At 47.2% G+C, this 23,075-nt stretch overlaps 2 protein-coding genes across 5 annotated transcripts in view; one reads left to right on the top strand and one right to left on the bottom strand.

The window, feature by feature from the left end:
* Pigu (phosphatidylinositol glycan anchor biosynthesis class U) overlaps positions 1-7,452 on the top strand; it is an 82,818-nt gene extending 75,366 nt beyond the window's left edge. For all 3 annotated transcript variants that reach the window (XM_074074589.1, XM_020162981.2, XM_074074588.1), the window contains one exon: positions 7,023-7,452. In XM_074074589.1, the coding sequence (XP_073930690.1) occupies positions 7,023-7,136 (114 nt within the window). In that variant the 3' untranslated portion in view covers positions 7,137-7,452. The remainder of the gene's footprint in view (positions 1-7,022) is intronic.
* A 187-nt stretch (positions 7,453-7,639) lies between these two features.
* On the bottom strand, positions 7,640-9,259 carry Map1lc3a (microtubule associated protein 1 light chain 3 alpha). 2 transcript variants are annotated; one of them, XM_074074591.1, is made up of 5 exons: positions 9,039-9,259; positions 8,669-8,724; positions 8,472-8,578; positions 8,111-8,240; positions 7,640-7,806 (listed from the first exon to the last, which is right to left on the bottom strand). In XM_074074591.1, the coding sequence occupies exons 1-5, from the start codon at positions 9,076-9,078 to the stop codon at positions 7,768-7,770; spliced, it is 372 nt and encodes a 123-aa protein (XP_073930692.1). In that variant the 5' UTR covers positions 9,079-9,259; the 3' UTR covers positions 7,640-7,767. The 2 variants fall into 2 exon arrangements, with proteins under 2 accessions (XP_073930692.1, XP_020018581.1); XM_020162992.2 differs by having other exon boundaries at positions 7,640-8,240; positions 9,039-9,257.
* Positions 9,260-23,075: the final 13,816 nt, after the last annotated feature.

Below are 23,075 nucleotides of genomic sequence, written 5' to 3'. Positions count from 1 at the left end.
TGGCCCTACTTCCAAAGAGTCCACAGGTGTGTGGAAGAGAAGGAAAAAGAAACAGGCAGGACAGGTCAGCATGGTACTAGGAGCTCAGAACTGGGGCTATTAAGTTTTTTGGGGAGGTGATTTCTACGTGGGGTCCTGAGGGATGTGTAGAATCTTCCTGGGTATCAAGATCTGTAGGAGAGAGGGAAAAAGAGAGAGAAACGGAAGAAAAAAGAAGGAAGGGGGAAATAAAGGGGAGAGGAATGCTGTGTGCTGCCGGTGGTTGTATAGAACTATCTGAACCTCTTGATAAGGAACGACATTCAATGCAGCAGTGGTCAGCCACATGGTCCTTGGGGACCTCATTATGCTGACATCCATGCTGAGCCTTTGGTTTTAAGTTAAAGACAAGTATGATCAGATTCATGCTCTGCAAACCTTACTCTGCCAGTTAGAGCCAAGGTTAGGCATATAGCCCAGGATCTGGGGTGTCAGGGAAGAGGCTGCTGGTGAGAGGTGCCTTGGTTTCCTCCTGGAAGGGTGACTTTGGGGACTTAGTATGGAATTGGATGGGAATGCTTTTGAGAATTGGAAAGAGCCATGTAATTGACTGCCGTGCCCCAGTCTGCAGTCTTTCCTAGTGACCTTGGCCTTAAGGTCCAATGAGTTTGCTGTAGTTTTATATCCTTCAGAGCTGAAGGGTTTTTGTTTGCCATCCTCTCCCACACAGTGTCCATTTGGGTCTGTGAGTTGGCACCTCATGCCAAAGCCCTGTCCAGCTCCACAGTCACTGCCAGTCTTTTCTGGCTCCCACTTTCCTAGACTCCAGGCACATAGGCAGAGGAGGCTGCACTTTGCCAACTATGGCGACCACTTGATTTTTTTTTTTTTTTTTTGGCAGCACTGGGGTTTGAACTCAGGACTTCATGCTTGCTAGGCAGGCATTCTTTAACCCTTCGAGTCACTCCACCAACCTTTTTTGTGATGAGTTTTTTTGAGATAGGGTCTCCCAAACTATTTTCCTGGGGCTGGCTTCAAACCGCAATCCTCCTGATCTCTCCCTCCTGAGTAGCTAAGCTAGGTGGCATGAGCCACCTGCGCCGAGCTATGGTGACCACTTGAGTGCTACCATTTACAGCAGAAGCCACAGGCCCCAGGCGGTCAAGGCTGCTATCTTGAGCCCCAGAGCTTTAAGGCACACTGAATTAGCCTCCCCCACTGACTTGGAAGTCTCACACACTTAGTTTGGCTTCTCCAAAAAGAATCACTTTCTTTCTGGCTGAGTAAAAGAGCTGAGAACTGGGGAGAGCAGCTCCACAAGATGTCAAGTATGGAGTATCACCCAAACCTGGCCATTGCAGTAGCCAGCATGTGGGTACAGAGCCTGAGGGGTTGGAGGGTGATGGGAAGAACATGGGTTTTGACCTCAGACAGGCAGGACTGGTGATGTAGCCTGATTCTGCACTAACATCATATGGCCCCGGGCAAGACCCCTGACCAAATCTCTGTATGATGAGTATAGGACCCACCTAAGGGTGTTGTGAAGAGTCGGTATGTTTTATTTGTTGTTAAGGGACCTGGCCTAGGGCCAAGACTCAGAAAATGTCCGTTTCCCTGCGTCTCCTGTGTTCCATCCTGTAGTGGAGCATGGTCTGACAGTCTCATTCCATTTCTGCTTTGGTCCTCTCTGACCCTAGCTATCCTTTATTCAGCCACACCATAAAGTCCACCACAGACCAGAGAAGAACAGCCTTGGGGACCTCATGGCTGCCAGTAAGAGAAATGTGGTCCCACCAAGCTATCCTTGGAGGGAAGACAGGGATCAGCACATACCTCCATAGTGTGACCCTGTGCTGGGTATAGGGCCACAGAGCTGAAAAAGATGCTACCCCATTTGAGTCATAACTGAGCATGGAGTTAGGGAAGACTTCTGGTGGAGGTGATACCTGGGGGACAAATAGGAACCTCAGAGTTGCTGGGCAGTGGGGAGCAGCAGAGGCCTGAGCTGGCCATGAAGGGCTCTTGTGTGTATGCGTGTCCCTCGGGCCAGGGAGGTGAGAGACCTCCCAGCAGGAGTGGCTGTGGTGGGGAGAAGAGGGGATGTGTAGAAAGTCTGTGGGGCTTGGCAACTGATGGGAGGGGAGAGGCAGGATGCTCAGCCACAACAGGTAGGGCATCTTCCATGAACAGGCCTGAGATTTCTAAAGGCTCAGAGGGATGGACATGCTCATGGGTCCCTAAGTCCCAGGTAAGGACTACAGGAGCCCACCATTGTGAGTTAATAAACTGAGTTTATTACTGTCATTTTACAGATGTGGAAAATGCAATTTAGGGAATGGGAAGTGACTTAAGGGAATCATGCAACTGCTAACTTGCCTGTGATGTTTTTTGTTTTGACTATGCTGTTTTTACTGCCCGTTGTCCACTTGTCCCTGTCCAGACTGGACAAAAGGACTGCGAGTCTGTAACTACTGTGTTGGCTGAATCCTAGGTCCTCTGGGAAATCCTTTCTTCTTGTGGCCTGAATGGAAAGCCCCAAGGTCAGCCAGCCTGCCATGGGTTTCCCTCTGAAAAACCCAACCTCCAGGCCAGCCTAGTGTCTTCTTCCTGGGAGCAGAACACCCACCCAGGACTCAGGACACTCAGGACTATACGCCCAAGGGAGCAGGGCCCTTCCCTAAGGGAACATTCCCTTTGCACATTGAACACCCATATACCACCACCTGAACTCCACCGTTAACATCTGCAATACTTGCTTGATCATAATATCCATCCTTCATCTTTTTTTTTTTTTTTTTTTTTTTTGCTGTATTCAGGGTTGAACTCAGGGCCTCATGTTGTTAGGCAGGTGCTCTACCACTTGACCCACTCCGCCAGCCATTTTTGAGTTGGTTTTGTTTTTTTTTTTTTTTTTTTTGGTGGTACTGGTATTTGAACTCAGAGCCTCATGCATGCTAGGCAGGCACTCTACCACTTGAACCACTCCACCAGCCCTGTTGGTTATTTTTTAAGATAGGGTCTCATTTATGCCTGGGTCATCCTGGACTGCAATCCTTCTGTTTGTGCTTCCCTGTGTAGCTGGGATGATAGACATAAGCCATTGCTGTTTAATGCCCAGCCATTGGTTGAAATGGGATCTGCTAAACTTTTTGCTCAGGCTGACCTTGAACTGGATTCCTCCTGACCTCCGCCTCCTGAGTGGTGTGAGCCACCTCACCTGGCCCTATCTATTTTTTACATTTATTTCAAGTTGAAGTACAGGCATCAGTACATTTACTTCTAAATATGTCAGCATGTATATCCTTAACTAGAGTTCAATATTGTACACTTTGCTGATATAAAATTAATATCCAGTGAAAAATGCAAATCTTAACATGTATATTTACCAGTGCCACCTTTCACTCACCAGAATGTTTTTGTGGGTGGCCTATGGTATACGTAGAACAATAGTTCATTGCTTCTTTAGATAAACTTTTTATTTTGGAATCATTTTAGATTTGAAAAAGTTGCGAAGATAGTACAGAGAGGTCCTGTATGCTCCACACTCACTTTCCTGTGTTAACATCTTAAGTTGCATGGACTATTCGTCAAACTAAGAAACTACCCCGAGAAATTACCATTTACTGGGATTTCATGTTTTTCCAGTCTTGTCCTCCTCTTTTTCCAGGATCCAACCTAAGAAACCACTTTATACTTAAGGTCAAGTCTCCCCAGGGTCATGTGCTCCTCAACTCAGGCTTTATTTCTCATGAATTTGACAGTCTTTTCTTTTTTTCAGTACTGGGGTTTGAACTCAGGGCCTACACCTTGAGCCACTCCCCTTTTGTAATGGATTTTTCCAGATAGGGTCTCATGAACTATTTGCCTGGGCTGGCTTTGAACTGCAATCCTCCTGATCTCTGCCTCCTGAGTAGCTAGAATTACAGGTGTGAGCCTCCAGTGCCCAACTATCTTGACAGACTTAAGGAGTAGTTGCCAGGTACCTGTGGTAGCGCCCCCATGTTAGGTTTGTCTGATGCTTATCATTAGTCTTGGGTTTGGGTTTTTTGGAAAGAATCCCCAGGTAAGGCACCCTTTTCAATTCATCCTGTTGGGGTATGGGCTAACTGTGTGATTTCAAGCTGATGTTCGCCCTCAGTCCTTGATTCAGATGATGTTTGCCAGGTTTCTCCTTTGCAGAGTGACACTTTTCTTTCCCTATTCCCAAGCAGGAAGTGATCCCTAAATGTAGTCCACCCTGGGGGCAGGGGAGTGGTTAAGAACTAAGCTCCACCCCCTAGAAGGGCTGGCCTACATACATTGTTTGGAATTCTTTTGAAAGGAACATTTGCCTCTTCTCCCCTATTTGTTGATTTGATCACTTAGTGGCTGTTTTTAATTGAATTTTTATTTTTATCATGTACATAGTTTAATGAATATACATAGTTTACAGACTTAAAGCTTATAAGGAAAAAGAATGGCTCCATAAGGTCTCACAGTAGCCAGGCACTGGTGTTTCACCTGTAATCCTAGCTTCTCAGGAGGCAGAGGTCAGGATGATTGTAGTTCAAAGCCAGCCTGGGCAAATAGTTCAAGATAGGTCTCGAAAATACCCACTACAAAAAGGGCTTGCAGAGTGGCCCAAGCAGTAAGAAAACCTGCCTAGCAAGTGTGAGTCCCTGAGTTTAAATCCTAGTACCACCATAGGGTCTCAGTTATTTCTTCTGGTATTTCTGAATAATAGGCTTACTCTAATATTTGTTTGTTTTTCCTACTCATTTTATATTAAGTTGGATCATATGAAATTGCCAATGTTAAAATATTTTTGATCTGCAAAAATAGCAATTTCTTAAGGCACAGTGGCTCAAGCCTATAATCCTAGCTACTTGGGAGGTAGAGATCAGAAGGATCATGGCTTGAGGGTAGGCCAGGCAAAAAATTCATGAGATCCCCGTCTTGTGGCTTGTGCCTATTATCCCAACAACATGGGAAGTATAAACAGGAAGATCAAGGTCCCGGCCAGTAGGGCAAAAATATTGCTTTAGTTATTTTTCAAATAACTAAAGCAAATGGGCTGGGTGCATGGTTCAAGGGGTGGAGCGCCTACCTACCAAGCATGAGGTCCTGACTTTAACCCCTCTCACCAAAAAAAATGCAATTCCATATGGCTCAACTTATTAACCTAATAGTTGGACTTCCTTTGACCTTCCCAGCTGATCATTATGTGACACTGAGTTGCCTCATTTTGTTTGGTTGTGAATTGTGACTTTGTACCTGCCTTCTCATCTAACGTCACTGGCTCAGGGATCAGATCCACATTCCTGGGATGGAGCAACTTGGGGTCTGAGTGAGAAGTAGGACCCCAGAGTACAAGGTCAGCACCTGCCCTGTTCATTGCTGCCCCCAGTGGCCCAGCCAGGAACTGCCCATGGGTGGCCTTAGGATTGCCTGGCTGTCCTGATACCCTGCAGAGTTCTGTACCCTTTGGTGGAGTGGGCCCTAAGCATATTGCCTGCATGCTGAGTAACCACTAATTCAGCTCTCCCAGTTGGCCTAAGGCTATTTGAACCCTTGAAGCCTCAGTTTCTCCATTGGTAAAATGGGAATTATTAAGCTTCCAGAAGAGCTTTGTGCCCAGTGCAGGATTCTGGGGGTCTAGAAGCTTAGATACCAGGCTCAGCTCAAACTCTCCCTGGCCCCACAGCTCTAGCCAAGTGCCTCCCCTACCGTAGACCTCAGTCTCCTCATCTGTGCCAATAGATGGTTGGTGCTATTGCTGTCAGAGTCCCCTAAGTGCCTGAGAACTGTGGTGTCTGCAGCACTGAGCATCTGTCCCCTCCTTCCGTGGGGCCTACTCATTATCAAGGTCTTGGGCAACTTGAGCTGAATGGGATTATAGACTTTAAGGTCTAGTGTGCAGGGAGTTTGGCAAATCCCTATTCTTCTCTGGGCTTCCATGAAGACGACAGTGGGTTGAGATTCTTGGTCCTTTTTGACTCTGTGACCCAGAATAGGACAGACTGAGCAGGGCAAAAAGATAACGCTGAACCATTCAGGGCCACTGTCTTGATGGAGTTCCCATCCTTGGGAGGCAGCATGACAATCAGGCAGTCACAGCTAAATGTGAAGTTGCAGTTTGGAAGAGTTTGTTCCAGCAAAGAGAGGTTAATGGACCCAATATGAGGGTAAGTGATCCTTTTTGAGACTTGAAGGGCAAACAGCTGTTGACTAAATGCAAGGGGAGAGTACATTCAGGCAAAGGAAACAACAAAGATCCCACAGTGGAGTGAGGTGGTACAGGGGAGTGTGATGCATGTACATGAGCAGTGACAATTGCAATGCCTTGGAGCTGCAATGAGTCTGATCTTCACCTAAGAGCTTGGGAAGCCTTTGGAGGAATTTAAGCCAGGCAGTAACATGATCAGATTTGTTTTGAAAAGCTTGCTCTCGATGCCTAGCTCAGGGGCAAGTTTGAGAGCAGGAAGCCCGAAGAGGCTTTGCTGTTGCTTAGGAGATGACACGGGCTTTATCCAGGGTGGTAGCTGTGGAATGGATAGGAAGGGGGGGTGGGTTTGAGAGCATAGCAGTAGAATTGACAGATCTTGTTGCTTGATGTATGGGAGAAGTGTTAGGTGATTATGTGGCTTGAGCTCATGGGTGAAAGGCAGAAAATTTGAGCATGGAAGATGAGGAGTTTAGGTGAAGAGTTGGTGGGGACCTGGCTGGGTGGAAGTGCCTGTGTGGACTAATAGGCAAGGTGCTCAGGCTACTGGTTGCACAGAGTTTAAAGGCCAGAGTTTGGGATGAAGGTATAGACTGGGGCTAGGGGGGTTAGGGTTGGAGCAAAAGGAGATGGAACATGGGCAACTGCTGAGGGACCAGTAAGATCTTTCAGGATCTTGAGGGCCTTGAGGGGAGGTCCCTGGGAAGAGCCTTGGTTCTTGGTCCAGGGATAGGCTGGGACTTTGAAAGGAGATGCCAGGCAGAGGTTCTCTTGCTTAATCCCACTGCAACCCCAGTTCAGAGCCCCAGTGCAGCTTCTTATACATTCTCTCTCCTCCCAGATCCTGCTCATCTCTGACTACTTCTATGCCTTCCTGCGGCGGGAGTACTACCTCACACACGGTCTCTACTTAACTGCCAAGGACGGCACTGAGGCCATGCTTGTGCTCAAGTAGGCCTGACTGGCACAAGGCTGCATGGACCTCAAGGAGGGGAAGGACTAGAAACTGGGCCAGGATCCCCCATCTAAAGCTGCCAGCAGGCAAGTCCTCAGGCAGAAGAGGTTCCAGTCCAGCGTCACAAATCTCTGGCACCAAAGAGGACCCATGGCTGGCAGCAAGGCCTGTGGGGACCAGCTGAGAGCACCCCACCTGGACCCCAACTTTGTGGCCCTGCACACTAAGAAGTCCCCTCCCTAGCAGGAGGAGGAAAGCAGCAGGTGAGCAGGGCTTGATAGGTTATGACTACTTAATAAATGTTTTTTGTTATGAAGACATCTCTTCTGGGACCATACCACACTCCTGGAGGGAGTGGGCTTGACTCCTAATACGGTTTCCTGTGGTACACTACTTAAGAGGTGTGGGTTTCCAGAAGAAGCTGGAAGTCCATAGAACACAAGTCTGTGAGGCAGTCCCCCAGCAGCCCTCCCAACTCCCAAACAAGCAGCTGGAGGCAAAGAGCCAGGCAGGCCTGAGCAATCTTTATTCTGCAGAGGGACAATGACCACAGATCCATACACCATGTGGAGATGGGGGAGCCAAGGGCCAATCATTCAGGGATGGGCAGGTCCAGTCAGGGGGCAGAGCCTCAGGTAAGTAAGGGGCAGGTGGGCAGACAGGCAGGGGCCTAAAAAAAAAAAAAGATAAACCACACAGAGCACGGGTGCTGGGGGCTGCTTCCCACTCCCCCCCAACCCGACCAACACCCAGAGGGGCAACCCTAACATGACTGGCCCAGGACCCACCCAGAATAGGTTGGTTGGTTCTCCCTAGCTAGGGAGCCACATCCCTACCCAGCCCACCAGGGCAAGGCAGCTCAGTTCAGGTGCTAGGAGCTCCTTGGGTAGAGCCTGACCCAGACCCCCACTCCCAGGCCAACCACCCCCCCCACTCCTGGCTCAGAAGCCGAAGGTTTCCTGGGAGGCGTAGACCATATAGAGGAAGCCATCCTCGTCCTTCTCCTGCTCATAGATGTCCGCAATGGGCGTGGACACGCTCACCATGCTGTGCTGGTTCACTAGCAGGAAGAAGGCCTGCGTGGGGTTGAGCTGCAGGCGGCGCCTGTGGGGCAGGAGGTCACGCTGGTTAGGGGCTGGCCTGCTGGGGGCCTAACTCTGACCCCTCCCTAGGATTCCAAGTGTCCCCTTCCCAACCATCCCTGCCCTTTTTCCAGACTCCCCTCTAACTCCAACCCCGACCTTGACCTTTCCCAGACTCCCAGAACAGGAGCCTGGTGCCCTGTCTACAGCCCCCTACCCCACCCAAGGTCCCCTCCAGCTGCTGCCCACGCACCGGATGATCTTGACCAACTCGCTCATGTTGACATGGTCCGGGACCAGAAATTTGGTCTTGTCCAGTACGGGCAGCTGTTTCTCACCCTTGTACCGCTCGATAATCACCTGGGGGTGGGAGTGAGGCGGGCAGGGGCCGCGTGAGTTCTAGGCGGGATCTTGGGGGTGGGGGGGCAGGGCCCGGGACGCGGGACTCACCGGGATCTTGCTGGGGTGCTGGTCGCGGATCTGCTGCACCTCCTTACAGCGGTCGGCTGCGGACGGCGGTCGGTGTGAGGTCCAGCGGGCCGCGAGGGAGCCTCCCTGCGGCTCCGCCCCCTTCCCCCCCCCCCCCCCGTCCCCGAGGGGCGGCTCCCGCCCCGCCCCAGCGCCCGCCCCCGGGGCCATCGGCCCCACTGCTAGGGACGCGGTGGGGAGGTGGTGGCCCCTGCCGGGCCTAGCGACCTTTCAGTCCGGGGTCCGACAGCCAGTGCCTGACGTCACGAGGCTGACGTCAACTGTAGCAGTCGGGGTCGACCGGGCCTTCCCCGCCCCAGCGTCCACTAGTAGGTCGCCCTCAGGGCCTCACCAAAGCTTCGCCGCTGCTTGAAAGGCCTGTCCGAGGGCATCGCGCGGGCCCGGCGGGGCGCGCAACCGGGTTTCCGGGGCGCGCGGCTCGGGGATGTGGCTGCGGTTCGGCGCTCCGGGGGCTCCGGGGCAGGCGCTCAAGGGCTTCGGGGCTCGCGCTGAGCCCGGCGGCGGTGGCTGCGGGAGGTAACTCGCTCGGGTGACGTCAGGTCACAACATTCCTTAAAGGGGAGGCCGGCGCGTTGCTCCCATTGGGCCGACGCAAAACCCGCCCGCCCGCACCGGTGACGTCACGGCGCAAAGACCCTGGATTCCCCGCGCGGGACACGAGGGGGCCACGCTCCGGGACGCGTCACAGTCCCGTGACGTCATGACCTGCGGGAGCATCTTGCTTCAGCCGTCTGTGAGGCGGTTGGCGGGGCGCTCGGGCCAGGCAGCGCCTCCCCCACCGAGTCGCGGACCGCGGGCTCAGAGCGGTTGGTTGCCGGCCGCGGTTCACCCGAGCTAGTGTTAGAGAAAGAAGGGGGCCAAGCCCGGCGTGAGAAAGAAAAGAGTGGGGCGCTAGAATGGCTTTGAAGGGTTCTAGAACAGAGCCATAGAAACCCCACTCCCGAGGGTGAGGGGGGAAAGCGGATTAGACAGCGCAGAAGAGAAAATCACGGAACGGGAGGATGGATGAGACTGCCGAGAGACATGGCCACGGAGAACGCGCGGGGTGACGGGTGCAGGGGAAGAGCTCAAGCCCAGCGGTTCCGAGGAGGGAAACGACTCACACGGCCACCTGGGGTTTCTTAGACTTGTTAGCGAACGAAATGGGAAAGACCTCATTTTTTCTTTCTGGCTTACATACCCTTGTTACTGAAGTACATCCTTTAATTTTTTTTTTTTAGCTATGATCTTTTGTAAACTTTATCATTATCTTTTTTTCTCACTAACTCTTAAAATCATGGATTAACAGTAATTTTCCTTCAGCTTTTGGCATGGATCTGTACTGTTCTTGAATGTAATAGGAATGTAATGGGCTGGCGGAATAGCTAAGTGATAGAGGGCCCACCTAGCAAGTGTGAGGCCCTGAGTTCAAACCTCAATGCCACAAAAGAAAGAAGGAAATGAATGTGATATGAACGAACTCACTTGTGTTTACAGAAGTGGGGTGTCAGCAGTCGAGAACCTGGCAGATACATCTACCCCAAAAGTGATCTTAAAAACACATTGCTTGAAGAAATTAGATCCTAAAGATCTCAAATGAGGAACTTTGAAACTGTCATCAATATATCCATAATTCAAGTGGAGATAAAAGAAGCCCAAATAAAAGAATTGTGGCTAGTAGGACAACTGGATTATGCATCAGTTCTTTTAAGAAGGGCCATCTTGAAGAGAAATCTTGAAGTTCAGCTTTCAAGAAACTGTTGTGACCTTGAGGGGCAGAGGGAATCACAAGGTGAAATTCCTGAAACAAAAATTTATTGACTTCAGAATGTAGAGATGCAGTTCCTGGATATCCTCACATAAAATCCAGAGCAGGATAAATAGAGTCAAACTTTATAATGAATTTGCAGAACTCCAAAAAGATCTTTAAAGCTACTAAAAAATGATTAGCTAAAAATATTTTTCACCAAAGGCAGACTGCTAAGCAGCAAATACAAAAGCCAGAATAAAATGTAATACTATCTTCAAACCACTAAAGGAAAACTGCCAGCCAGTTGTTAATCCATGATTTGAAAAGATAGAAAAATGATAAATTATGATAGAGTTTACAAAAGACCAATGCTGACAAAAAAAATTTGAAGGATGTACTTCAGTAACAAGGGCATGTAAGCCAAAAGGAAGAAATGAGATGGAAAATGGTGAACAGGCTGGCAAATGTAAAGTATTACCAAGGAACATGAGTAGTATAGAAGGAGGTACACAGGACACAAGTACGGGTAAGAGTGGAGGGTGACTGTCATCTATAATCCCAGCTACGTTAGAGGCTGAGATTGGGAGGATTACAATTTGAGGCCTGCTCAGACAAATAGTTCTCCAAACCCAGCTCCAAAATAACAAGAGAAAAATGAACTGTGGCTCAAATGGTAGAGTGCCTGCTTTGTGAGCAGAAAGCCCCGAGTTCAAACCCCAGTCCCACCAAAAAAAAAAAAAAAAAAAACTGGCTACTTGTGGCTCATACCTGTAATCCTAGCTACTCAAGAGGCAGAGCTTGGGAGGATCGCAGCTTGAAGCCAGCCTGAAAGTAAAATTTTTTTTTTAAAAAGTGTGAAATTGGGGGAGAAATGAACCAAGCCTTGTATGCACATATGAATAATAAAAGAAAAATGAAAAAAAAAAAAAGGTTGAAATTACAGGCTGGTGGAGTGACTCAAGTGGTAGAAGCATCTGCCTAGCAAGTGTGAGGCTGTGAGTTCAAGCCCCAGTACTGCCAAAAGTAAAAATTGAAGAAAAAAAGTATGAAGCCAGCCTGGGCAAACAGTTTGAGAAACCCTATCTGGAAAAAAACCCATCACAAAAATAAGGCTGGTTGGTGGAGTGGCCTGAGTGTAGGCCCTGAGTTCAAACCCCAGCACTGAAGAAAAAAAAAAAAGGCAATTTAGTGTGTTAGCTTGATTCGCCTGAGAAGAGGATAAAAATATACTGATCATTGTCAATATATTAAGTGATCACTAAAAAATTAAAATGCATAATATGCAACTGTCAACACAGAAAAAAGGAGCCAAAGGTATGAAAAATAGAAGGCGGGGGCAGTTGAGCACCTTCCTAGCAAGCTCATGCCCTTGAGATCAACCTCTCCAGTACTGCCCACCCCTGCAAAAAAAAGGCAGAAACAAAGGAAAATGAAGTTAAAAGGTTGGTAAAATGTGTTTTCCATTCATTCACCTAATAAAACAGAGATGATCAGATTGGCCAAGAAAAATGCAGTGTGTACAAGAGGATATTTAAAACCTAAGGGCAACAAAAGTAAAAAGATAGAAAAAAGTATATAGAGAAACTAACCAGAAGAAGGAACTTATAGAAGAAAATAGGTTTGAAGGTAACGCTCATTATTAGGGACTAAGAGAGTTGCTCCAAAATGATGGCTAATTCTCTAGGCAGAGAGAACAATTCTGAAGATGTATGTTCTGAATTAAAAAACAAGAGACCAAGGGGCTGGAGGCATGGCTCAAGTGGTAGAGTGCCTGCCTAACAAGTGTGAAATCCTGAGTTCAAACCCCAGTACTGCCTCCCCTGCCCCCTGGAAAAAAAAAAGGTGAGTCAGGTGTGGTAGCACACATCTGTAACCCTAGCACTTGGGAGGCTGAAGCAGATGGATCAAGAGTTTGATACCTGGACTACATAGTTAGACCTTGTCTCAAAAATAAGTAAACATTGAAAATAATGTACAGAAAAATGACAGAATAAGAGGAAAAATTGTCAAGTCCATGCTGGTCAAGTCCTCTTTCAGCCAGGTGCTGATGGCTCACACCTGTAATTCTTGCTACTCAGAAGGCAGCGATCAGGAGGACTGCAGTTCGAGGCCAGCCTGGGCAAATAATTTATGAGACCCTATCTCACAAAAACTCATCACAAAAAAAGGGCTGTTGGAGTGGCTGAAGGTGTAGGCCTAGAGTTAAACCCCAATACCTTAAAAAAAAAAAAAGTAGCCCTATACCTATTCAGTGAGTTAAAAGAAAAAAAATTTTAAAGCTATACCTCAACCAACTTATCTTAATGGCTCTCTAGGTGAGTTCTACCAAAATTTTTAAAATCTTCAACCTATAGCAGGTATTACAGTAAAATACCACAGTATATGGTCAAACAGTGTGACTCCCTTTAAAGCCAGGAACAAAGGGTCATTGGATAAAAGTCAGTACTGTACAGAGGTTCAGAGCATCAGCTATCATCACAGCCACACACATTCAAGGGAACCCACAAAAGACTGGCAACTAAGAAAGCCTGTTGATACCAGATACCAAATTTGTAAGAATATGGAAGAATGGGAACTCTGCACTGCTACTGGGAGCGTAAATGATTTCAGCCACACTGGGGAGCAATTGTGCAAAACCCACACCGAAAACGCTTAAGTCTTACAAACAAGGGAGCACATAGGAGCCCAGGGAAACATGGTTAAGAGCGTTTATTGTAGTCGGGCACTTGTAATCCTAGCTACTTAGGAGTAGCCTGGGCAAATAGTTTGAGAGACCCTATCTTGAAAACTCTCATCACAAAACAGCTGGTGGAGTGGCTCAAGTGGTAGAGCACCTGCCTACAAAGTGAGGTCTTGAGTTCAAACCCCAGTACTGCAAAAAAAAAAATTTTTTTTCAGAATAGCAAAACATAGGGACTCAAATCTATATATCATGTAAATGGGACTCATTTAAATATCTTGCTGTTACTGTAACAGAACAACCTCTGCTATAATGATATGGAGAACAGCTGTCAGCAGATTTCCTTTGAAGGACCAAGCTGTAAAGATTTTAGGTGTGGCAGTCACAGGCTCTCTGGCAAGTATTTGGCTGCACTGAGACATAGCAAAGGCAGCCTTAGCCTGAATAGCACAGCCACATCTCAATAAAACTTTATTTGCCAAAGCAGAGGGCCTTGGTTTGCTCTAGATCCAAAGCTGTGTATGTCAAAGTGGACAAGCCTCTCAATGTCACAGGAGACTGTGATCAGCCATTAAGGGCAGCAGAAAGAACTGGGTCAGCCATGGCCTTGGGGAAATGGTTACACCTGTCTCTAGTAAGACTCAGCCCTGGACCCAGACTGGAGTGGGGAAAGAGGGCCAGTTCTTCAGACCTCAGGGCTGCCCTTGGTCTTCCCCTTACTGTTACCAGCAGGTGGACTCCCTCCAGTCCTCTGGTTCCCTGCTCACTGGGAGGGATGTCTCTATTTAAATGTCTAACAGACACCTTAAACTTGACCTTCCCAGAGCAAATCCATGGTCTTTCCCCAAAATGTAACTCCAACTGTACTCTTTCCTGTCACTGTTTTTGAGGCCCCAAACCTTGGAGTCATCCTTGACCCCTTCTTTCCTTTACCATTCAATCCATATCCAATCCATCTTAAAATCCTGTTCCACCTTTAAGGTATCTCTGCAACCTGACCACACTTTGCCACCTTCATCACTGCCACCTGGGCCAGAGCACCACCATGTCTGACTGTTACCATCTTCTCATTGTTGGTCTCCCTGCTTTGGCCTGGTCCCTCAGTCTGGCCTCACTGCAGTGACAGGAGTGACCCTGTGTATGCAGATGTGGGATCACACTGTCCCTGCAAAGGCTGACAGTGGCCCCTGAGGCCCCAGCTACTCTCTGGCCTCATCTTCTCACCCCCTCCCTTCTTGGCTTCAGCCTGGAATTTTCTTCCCCAAGATCTCTGTGTGGCTCACATCCTCACCTCCATGTCTTGGTTCAGCTTTCCTCTTGGGGAGACTTCCTGAATGGTCTTATTTAATATTGCAGCCCCCCAACCCCCTTGCCACTCTCTACTCTTTAATTTTTGCCAGAGCCATTATCACCTAATACATATTTAAAAAAATTTTTTTGCAGTGCTGGGGATGGAACCCAGGGCCTTACGAATGCTAGCCAAGTGCTCTACCATGAGCTGCATCCTCAACCCATATATAATGTTAAAAGCATTTTATTTTGACATCGTTCAATCATACACAGCACTCAAATGCACAAGTGTGGTGTACATCCATGTACCCACCAGCTGTAGTCTACAGTGTGACTGTAGACTCAGTAGTGTGGCTCGGGTAGAGGGCTTTACCTAGCTTCATGAAGACTTGGGTTCAGTCCCCAGCATCATACACAAAAAAAAGGCATGGCGGGGCACATCTGTAATCCCAGAACTCAGGAGACTTGAGAGTACTAGGCCAGCCTGGGCTGCATAGTGAAAGCCTGTCGCAAAAAAAAAACCTTTTTTTTTCTACCAGACATCCACAGTGGCTCATGTCTGTAATCCTAGCTACTTGTGAGGCAGAGATCAGGAGGATCGTGGTTTGAAGCCAGCCTGGGAAAATAGTTTGAGAGACCCTATGTCAAAAATACCCAACACAAAACACAGCTGGAGGAGTGGCTCAAGCTGTAGACCACCTGCCTAGCAAGTGTTAGGCCAAGTTCAAACCCCAGTACTGTCAAAAAGGAAAAAAAATTCCCCATTTATCACATCTGTGCATCTTTTTTGCTGCATTTCCGAGTAAGTTGTAGATATCAGTTTACTTTGTCTCTTGACTTTTCACTTGCATATCAATATTTTTCGTTCTTTTTAACCTTGGGGGAAAATTTACAATGAAATGCACAGATGTTAAGTGTGGGTTTGGTGACTTTGACGAACACACATCTGTGTAACCCATAGTTCCAGCACTCAGGAAGCTGAGCTACAAGGATCACTTGAGCATGGAGTTTGAGGCCAGTCTGGGCAACACAGTATGATCCATCTCAGAAAAGGAGAGAAAGACAGTAATGACTGTGTCTGCTTCCTCCTATTTCCTCAGGACAAGAAGAAGACCCCCGGCCATCTCCACCTTCACCTGGAGAGGTGACCACGAGGCTGACTTTCACCACAGCCTGCCTGGCCCAGAATTTCATATGATGGAAACTTGGGGCCTGCACCTTGAACCACTCTACCAGCCCTTTTTTGTGAAGGGTTTTTTCGAGATAGGGTCCCATGAACTATTTGCCCAGCCTGGCTTCAAACTTCTATCTTCCTGATCTCTGCCTCCTGAGTAGCTGGGATTACAGACATGAGCTACAGGCACCCGGCCATGTGTCTGGCTTCTTAACTCAAAGTTTTTTGAGGTTCATCTACTTCTGAGGTGGCAGATATCCATAGACCATTTCTTTATAGTGCCAACTAGGCTTCTTTGTAGAAATGCACCAGTTTATTCATTTCTCCATTGGTGGGTAACTAGACTGCCATGAACATTCCTGTAAAGGTCCTGTATGGCTATGTTCTTTTGTTTCAGATACTGAGGAGTGGAATTGCTAGGTTCAGGGGCATATTATTTATAATTATTTATAATTATAATAATAATTTAATATTTTATAATATAATAATTTATCAACCCTTTTTCCAGAATGTTCTTTTTTTTGTTGTTAATTCATATGTGCATACAATGTTTGGGTCATTTCTCCTGCCTACTCCCCGCCCCCTCCTTCCCCAAAATGTTCTTCCATTTTAGATGCCTATCAGCAATATAGGCAGTTGCTCTGCACGCTTGTCAGGATTTAGTGTTGTCATTTGTTGTATGACTACCCTGGTGTGTGTAGTGATACTGTGGTTTTAAATTTATTTTAAAAATTATTTTCCTTCTCCTAACTAAAATGCAAGCCCCTAATGGCAGGGTTATTATTTATTCTTATTTTTGTAGTGCTGGGCCTTGCCCATGCTAAGCAGGTGCTCTACCTCTCCAGTCTCCACCGGGTTTTTTTTATTGTTGATGGTTGGGGGTGGGTTGTTGGTGGTACTGGGGTTTGAACTCAGGGCCTACACCTTGAACCACTCCACCAGCCCTTTTTTGTGATAGTTTTTTCCAGATAGGATCTCATGAACTAGTTGTTCAGGCTGGCTTCAAACCACGATCCTCCTGATCTCTGCCTCCTGAGTAGCTAGGATTACAGGTGTGAGCCACCGGCACCTGGCTCTGTTTGCTCCTTTTGCAGACAGAGGAGAGACATACCTGAGTCCAAAGTAGCTTTACCACTTACTGAAGAACTAACTGAGCAATGTCCTCATCCCTGGAGCCTCAGTTCCTTCATCTGCAAAATGGAGACAGCATCTGAACCTCCCTGTGAAGTGGAGGGCAAGTGAGCCACCCAGGAAGGTGTGGAATCTTGGCAGAAACTGGAGTCAGCTGCACTATGGGGCCTGGTTTAAGGTGAAGAGCTCCTTGTAAAGTGGGAGGACTCAGAGAATGAAGTCTGAGTCAGGGTCATTATTTCTGACTAAGTTCCTGTTTACAGACTCCATGTGGGGTTTTCCAAAGACTGGAGGGACTGAGGCCCACCAGCGCTCCCTAAGCCTCAAGCTCAGATTGTCCCACCCTCACACCTCAGAGACCTTCTGGCCTCACTGGAGAAGTCACACTCATCAACCCCAATGCCCATCCAAGGCTTAAGACCTGGCCTTCCCTTCTGGGCCTCACTCTGGTTTCTCTCCTCCCTCTGCCCCAGGGAGCACTCAGGCCTGTCTAGTTCTAATCCCACTTCCCTCCAGCCACCCGCTGTCTTCCTGTATCCCCCTGCCCTCCCCAGTGCTGGCCCTCCCAGCTGGCAGTGGATCTCCCCAGCTTCCACTCTCCTCAACTGTCCCTGGCCACTCCCAGGATTGGGCATGCCCTCGACTCCCACCCACCATCTGTCCAGCCTTTCTCTCCGTACCTCAGGTCTAGGCCTTGCTCCTTAGACAGGGCTGCCTCAGAGACTGGGGCTCCTTGAAGTCAACACATCCAAAGAATGTCACTGTTGTTCCCCAGACTTGTGCCTCCAGTTCATCCCACCTGCCCGCTGCCCACCATTGCCCAGCCTGCCCCAGCCTCTCTCTCAGTCCTTTCTGTATCCTATGTGGCCCTTAAGCCCATCTGAACCCACTCCTCTCCACTGTCCCTCCTCCAGGACCCCCTCTGTGCCACCTTAGACCACACCTGCCAGGGAAACCTGGGCACACTGACTGTCCTCCCCAGCCAGCAACCACAGAGAGACTCCCACACCATCTACTTCTCTGCCTCTCTCTGCTTGCTTCCTTGCCCAGCCCAGGTTCCATGGCCTACCATGAGACTTTCTCCCCAAAGCCCTTACCTTTCTGCTGAATTCACTTGGCAAAATGCCAGGCCTGGTGATGTTCAGCTGTGAGCTTGTACCACAGCTACACTGGCTGGAAAAGATATGACATGTACCTGCTCTGTGCAACTGAGACAGGATAGATCAGGGAAAATTAGACATGGAAACAGTAGCCAGGAATTCAGATAAACATTCTGAATGAATAGCTTGATTAAAAGCACATGGATGCTGCTTTCTTTGCTTTAAATCCCACACTCCCTCACTAAATTGCAACATACAGTTAAAAAAAAAAAAAAAGACAGCTCTCTCCCTCTGACCTTGCCTGCTTGTCCAAATAATTAATACGCTCTGGGAACTGAGCCAAGGATCTCTTAAAGAAAGCTTTTCTTGGGACCAAAACATTTGAGAAAAGGACTCTATCACAAAAGTGTTTGGAAAGAAGGAAAAAAAATTATCTTAAGGGAGCACAGCTGTCTTGAAGGGAGCATCTGGCAGAACCAATCCTTTGTTTAAAGGCATAGATGCTCAGACAGCTATGTCACAATGACCCCAACTTAATGGACCAGCCTTGATATCCTGGGCACAACTGATAATTATTAAATGAACCAGGACTTGAGAACAAAGGGGAGCATCCTAAGGCAAATTCAAGCCAAACCCCCAACCCATTTTTTCACCATCAATACCCTTGATGTCAGAGCACTCGTTGCACCTGTTATCAGATGTGCTTGCACCCATGTCTGTCTTGTGCACTATCCTTTGTTTGCTTTGTTTCACTAACAAACTGCCTTTGTCTCTATATCAATGTGTCCTAAATTCTTTTTTTGTGACAATATCACAAACTCAGATTCCAGAAGCCAGGTAGAGGTCTCCTCCCTGGAGCCTTGCTGGTTTTGCTAACATAAGCATTGGGCTGGGCCTGCAGACTGAGCTCCAGCCCTTCTCCTGTCCCCTCCCTGACTCTAAGGCACCTTCCACTGTTCCTGCTGGGAGACCTGCAACTGCCCATCTCATACTCAGAGGATTGCTGTCCCTGTCCCCAACTCCAGCTCTTCTACTAGGGCCCCTGGTGCTGCTCCTCTGGGCTCTGCTTCTTTTAGAGGGTCTTAGTGTCACCTATCAGTGAACAAGCTGGACCTGGTACCTTGCACCCTGTCCACAGGCATTGTCTGAAGTTGTCACTTTGCCTCCTGTGGACTCGAGCCCTCCAGCTGAGTGCCCATCCCAACCATGGCCCTCGACAAGGTTGGCAGACACCCCAATTGCCAAGTCAGTGATCATGCTCTGTCCTCATTTTACTTACTTCCAAAGGATCCAAGGACCACTTCCTCCTCAAAATTCCTTCTCCTTTTGGCTTCTACAGCAGAGACTGCTGACTGGTGTTCCAGCAACTACTGTTCTGTGCCCTCTTAAAGAGAACCCTGAACGTTCTTCAGGGAATCATACACCAGCTAGAAGAGTTGATCTCCCAACTTCCACAAAGTTAGGAGTAACAAGGTGATTAAACTTGGTCAATAAAACACCAGTGGAAAGTGCTGTATGGCACTTCTGGGAAACCTTGAAGATTCTTCTCTGCCTCCATCAGCAGACTGGAATTGGAGTGTGAAATCTGGGGCTCTAGCAGCTATCTTGAATAAGGACAAGGGTTATCCCTATGGGTGGTGGAACTGAAAGCTGAAAGGGTCCTGAGTTGACCAGATCAACTTTTATCATATTTAAGCCTCTGTGATTCTGGGTTTTCTGCAGCTGAACTGCATCTTAGTTGAAATAGCTTCTGTGACCCCTCCTGACTCTCATGGCACTGCTCCTGGAAAAGGGTCCAGAGGTGAAGTGTCCCAGGTGATGCTTTCAGAACATATCTTTATGTTCTCTTTTCTCACTCTGGTGAATTCCTTTGAACCTCCTTGGCTTTGCATATCAACCACAGTATTGGGAAAACGGTATCTACAAGTAGAAGACTGAAATTAGACCCCTACCTCTCATCCTGTACAAAAATTCATTCAAAATGGATCAAAGATCTAAATGTAAGACCTCAAAACTTTGGAACTACTAGGGAAAAACTCTTGAAGACACAGGCACAGATAAAGCTTTTCTGAATAGGACTCCAATTGCTCAGGAAATAAGAGCAAGCATTGACAAATGGGATTGCATTGGATTAAAAAGCTTCTGCACAGCAAAGCAAACAATTACCAGAATCAAAAGATAACCTCCAAATGGGAGAAAATCTTTGCCAATTATTCATTGGATAAAGGACTAATGTCTAGGATATGCAAAGAACTCTAAAAATTAAATACCAAAAGAACAAACAATCCAGTTGGTAAATGGGCAAATGAAGTGAGCCGACAGTTCTCAAAAGTACAAACAGCCAGTAAATACATGAATAAATGAAGGACTGGCAGAGTGGCTCAAGTGGTAGAGCACCTGCCTAGCAAATGCAAGGCCCTGAATTCAAACTGCAGTACCACCAAGAAAATAAAAGAATTATACCTTTGCTGGGTGCCAGTGGCTTATGCCTATCTATAATTCTAGCTACTCAGGAGGCAGAGATCAGGAGGATTGTTCTTCAAAGCCAGCCCAGGCAAATAGTTCCGAGAGACCCTATCTGGAAAAACCCTTCACAAAAAAGGGCTGGAGGAGTGGCTCAAGGTGAAGGCCCTGAGTTCAAACACCAGTACCATAAAAAAAATGTAAATCTGCATACAATACAGACACCTGCACAGCCATGTTTATAGCAGCACTGTGCACAATGGCCAAACTATGGACTCAGCCTAGGTGTCCATCAACTGATAAACAGACACAGAAAATGTGGTATATAGGCCAGGGGCATGGCTCAAGTGGTAGAATGCTTAATAGACAAGCACAAGGCCCTGAGTTCAAACTGTACTACCACTGAAAAGCTAAAAAAAAAAAAAAAAGATGCTGGAAACAGTGGCTCAAGCCTTCAATCCTAGCTACATGGGAAGGAAAAATCAACAGAACTGAGGTTCAAAGCTAGCCTGGACCAAAAGTCCTCAAAATCCCATCTCAGTCAAAAGAAAAAAAAAAAAAAGCTGAGGATGGTTGAACACACCTGTCATCCCAGCTACAAGGGAAGCATAAATAGGAGGATGGAGTTACAGGCCAGCCAGGGCATAAATCAAGACCTTTTAACAAAAATAACCAAAGCAGCTGGGCCCTGGGTGGCTCACGCTTGTAATTCTAGCTACTCAGAAGGCAGAGATCAGGAGGATCAAGGTTCAAAGCCAGCCAGGGCAAATAGTTATGTGAGCCCCTATTTCGAAAAACTCTTCACAAAAATAGGGCTGGTGGAGTGGCTCAGGGTGAAGGCCCTGAGTTTAAGCTCCAATACCACAATAAATAAATAAATAAATAAATAAATAAATAAATAAATAAATAAATAAAATAACCAAAACAAAAATGGCTGGGGGTGTGGCTCAAGCAATAGAGCACCTAGCTAGTAAGTGCAAGGAAGGTCAGCCCCCAGCAATATATATATATATAAATAGAATTATAACTTTCAACAGGTGTTGGTGGCTCATGCCTTAATCCTAGCTACTCAGGAGGCAGAGATCAGGAAGACTGCAGTTTGAAACCAGCCTGGGCAAATGGTTCAAGAGACCCTATCTCAAAAAAACCCATCACAAAAAAAAGTACTGGTGGAGTGGCTCAAGGTGTAGGCCCTGAGTTCAAGCCCCAGTACTGCAAAACAAACAAACAAAAAAACCCAAAACTTTCAGTAGAAAAAGAAAATGTGATATACAGAGAGGGAAAGGAGAGGATGATGGAGGTTGAATTCAATCAATTATATGTAATGAAAATACTGAAACTGCTAAAAAGGGAGGGTGGAGGGGGGTTAGGTAAGAGTAATAGCCGGGCACAGGTGGCTCACTCCTATAATCCTATCTACTCAGGAAGCAGAGATCAGGAGGATTGCAGTTCAAGGCAAACAGTTTGCAAAGCCCTATCTCAAAAAAACCTAACACAAAAAGGGCTGGTGAAGTGGCTCAAGCAAGTGTGAGGCCCAAAAAAGGGGGGAGGGAGATAAGAAAGAGTAATAGAGGGGGTGAATGTATGGAAATATCATGTTACTTTTAAATTAAATTTATAATTATTTTTTAAAGTACCAACCACAGGCTTGAAGTCTGGATATGCAGTGTGGACTGTGTGTTCATCCTATGTTCAACACATCTCAGACACGGTACCCACAGGCTTGAACAAGGAGGTGCTTGCTGCTTCCTTGCCTCACCTGCCTTCTTGTCATCTCCATCTTAGTAACCAGCAGCACCTGGCATCATTCCCTCATTCCTGACAGTCAATACCAGCAAGTCCGGATGATCTCTCCTGAATGTCCCTTCTTCTGTCCCCTAAACCTCCCAAGCCACCATCAGTTCTCAATGGCTGATTCTCTGGGCTCCTGGTTCCGCTGAGTCACGAGAATATAATGTACATGTACAGTTTAAAAGTGACTAGGAGACTTCAAGGCCTCCCTCTTACTCCTCGGATTCCCCTGCAATGCTGCACAACTTCTTTTTCAGTTCCATCATTGGAAAAGGGCCGGGAGATACTGGCTTATCATACAAGAGTACTGTTAGGTTATTACCTAATACTTCTAGTATAAAAACATCAAGTAGCACTTTGAATACCTACAGCTGTTCCTTCCAGTATCCACCCTCATGATTCAGCCCCATGGTTTCTTTGGTTCTTACCTAGGAAGTGATCTGGCTCTCCCTTCTCCCCCCCCACTCCCATCCCACCCCATTGCCTTACAGCCCCATGAGGGTTTATGGTATTTTACCTACATGGCTTTGTTCATAGCTGAGCCACATGTACTTGGGATTATCCTTTTGTTTTTGGAGGGGCAGGGCAGAGCTACAAATTGAACCCAGGCTCTACCACTGTGCTATATTTCAGCCCTGGGTTTGTCATTAGATGATTTTTTTTCAGTTTTGGCTTGTTTCTTGTTTTGTATTGTGCCAGTTCTACATTGTCCTTAAGTCTCTGGCAAAGCTAAAAATGAACATTCAAATAGATCAGATAGTCTATCACGCTTCTCTTCTTGGAAGCATCCCTGCTACTCCCTGTGGCTCTCTGGGTTTATTGTACAGCCTCTTCGCCAGAAGTCTCTCTCTTGTCTCCCTTGCTTTGATGTCGTCTCTTCTGGCCTAGATTCTCTATCTAGCTTTCATTGCTTTTTTTTTTTTTTGAGCAGGACTGGAGTTTGCATTCAGGGTTTCGTGCTTGCAAAGCAGGCACTCTACTACTTGAGCCACACGTTCAGTCCATTTTGA

Source organism: Castor canadensis, chromosome 5 (assembly GCF_047511655.1).
Source record: "Castor canadensis chromosome 5, mCasCan1.hap1v2, whole genome shotgun sequence".
NCBI classification, from domain to species: domain Eukaryota; kingdom Metazoa; phylum Chordata; class Mammalia; order Rodentia; family Castoridae; genus Castor; species Castor canadensis.
Note: the sequence above shows the minus strand (reverse complement) of the source record. Positions and strands in the feature narration are given on the sequence as shown.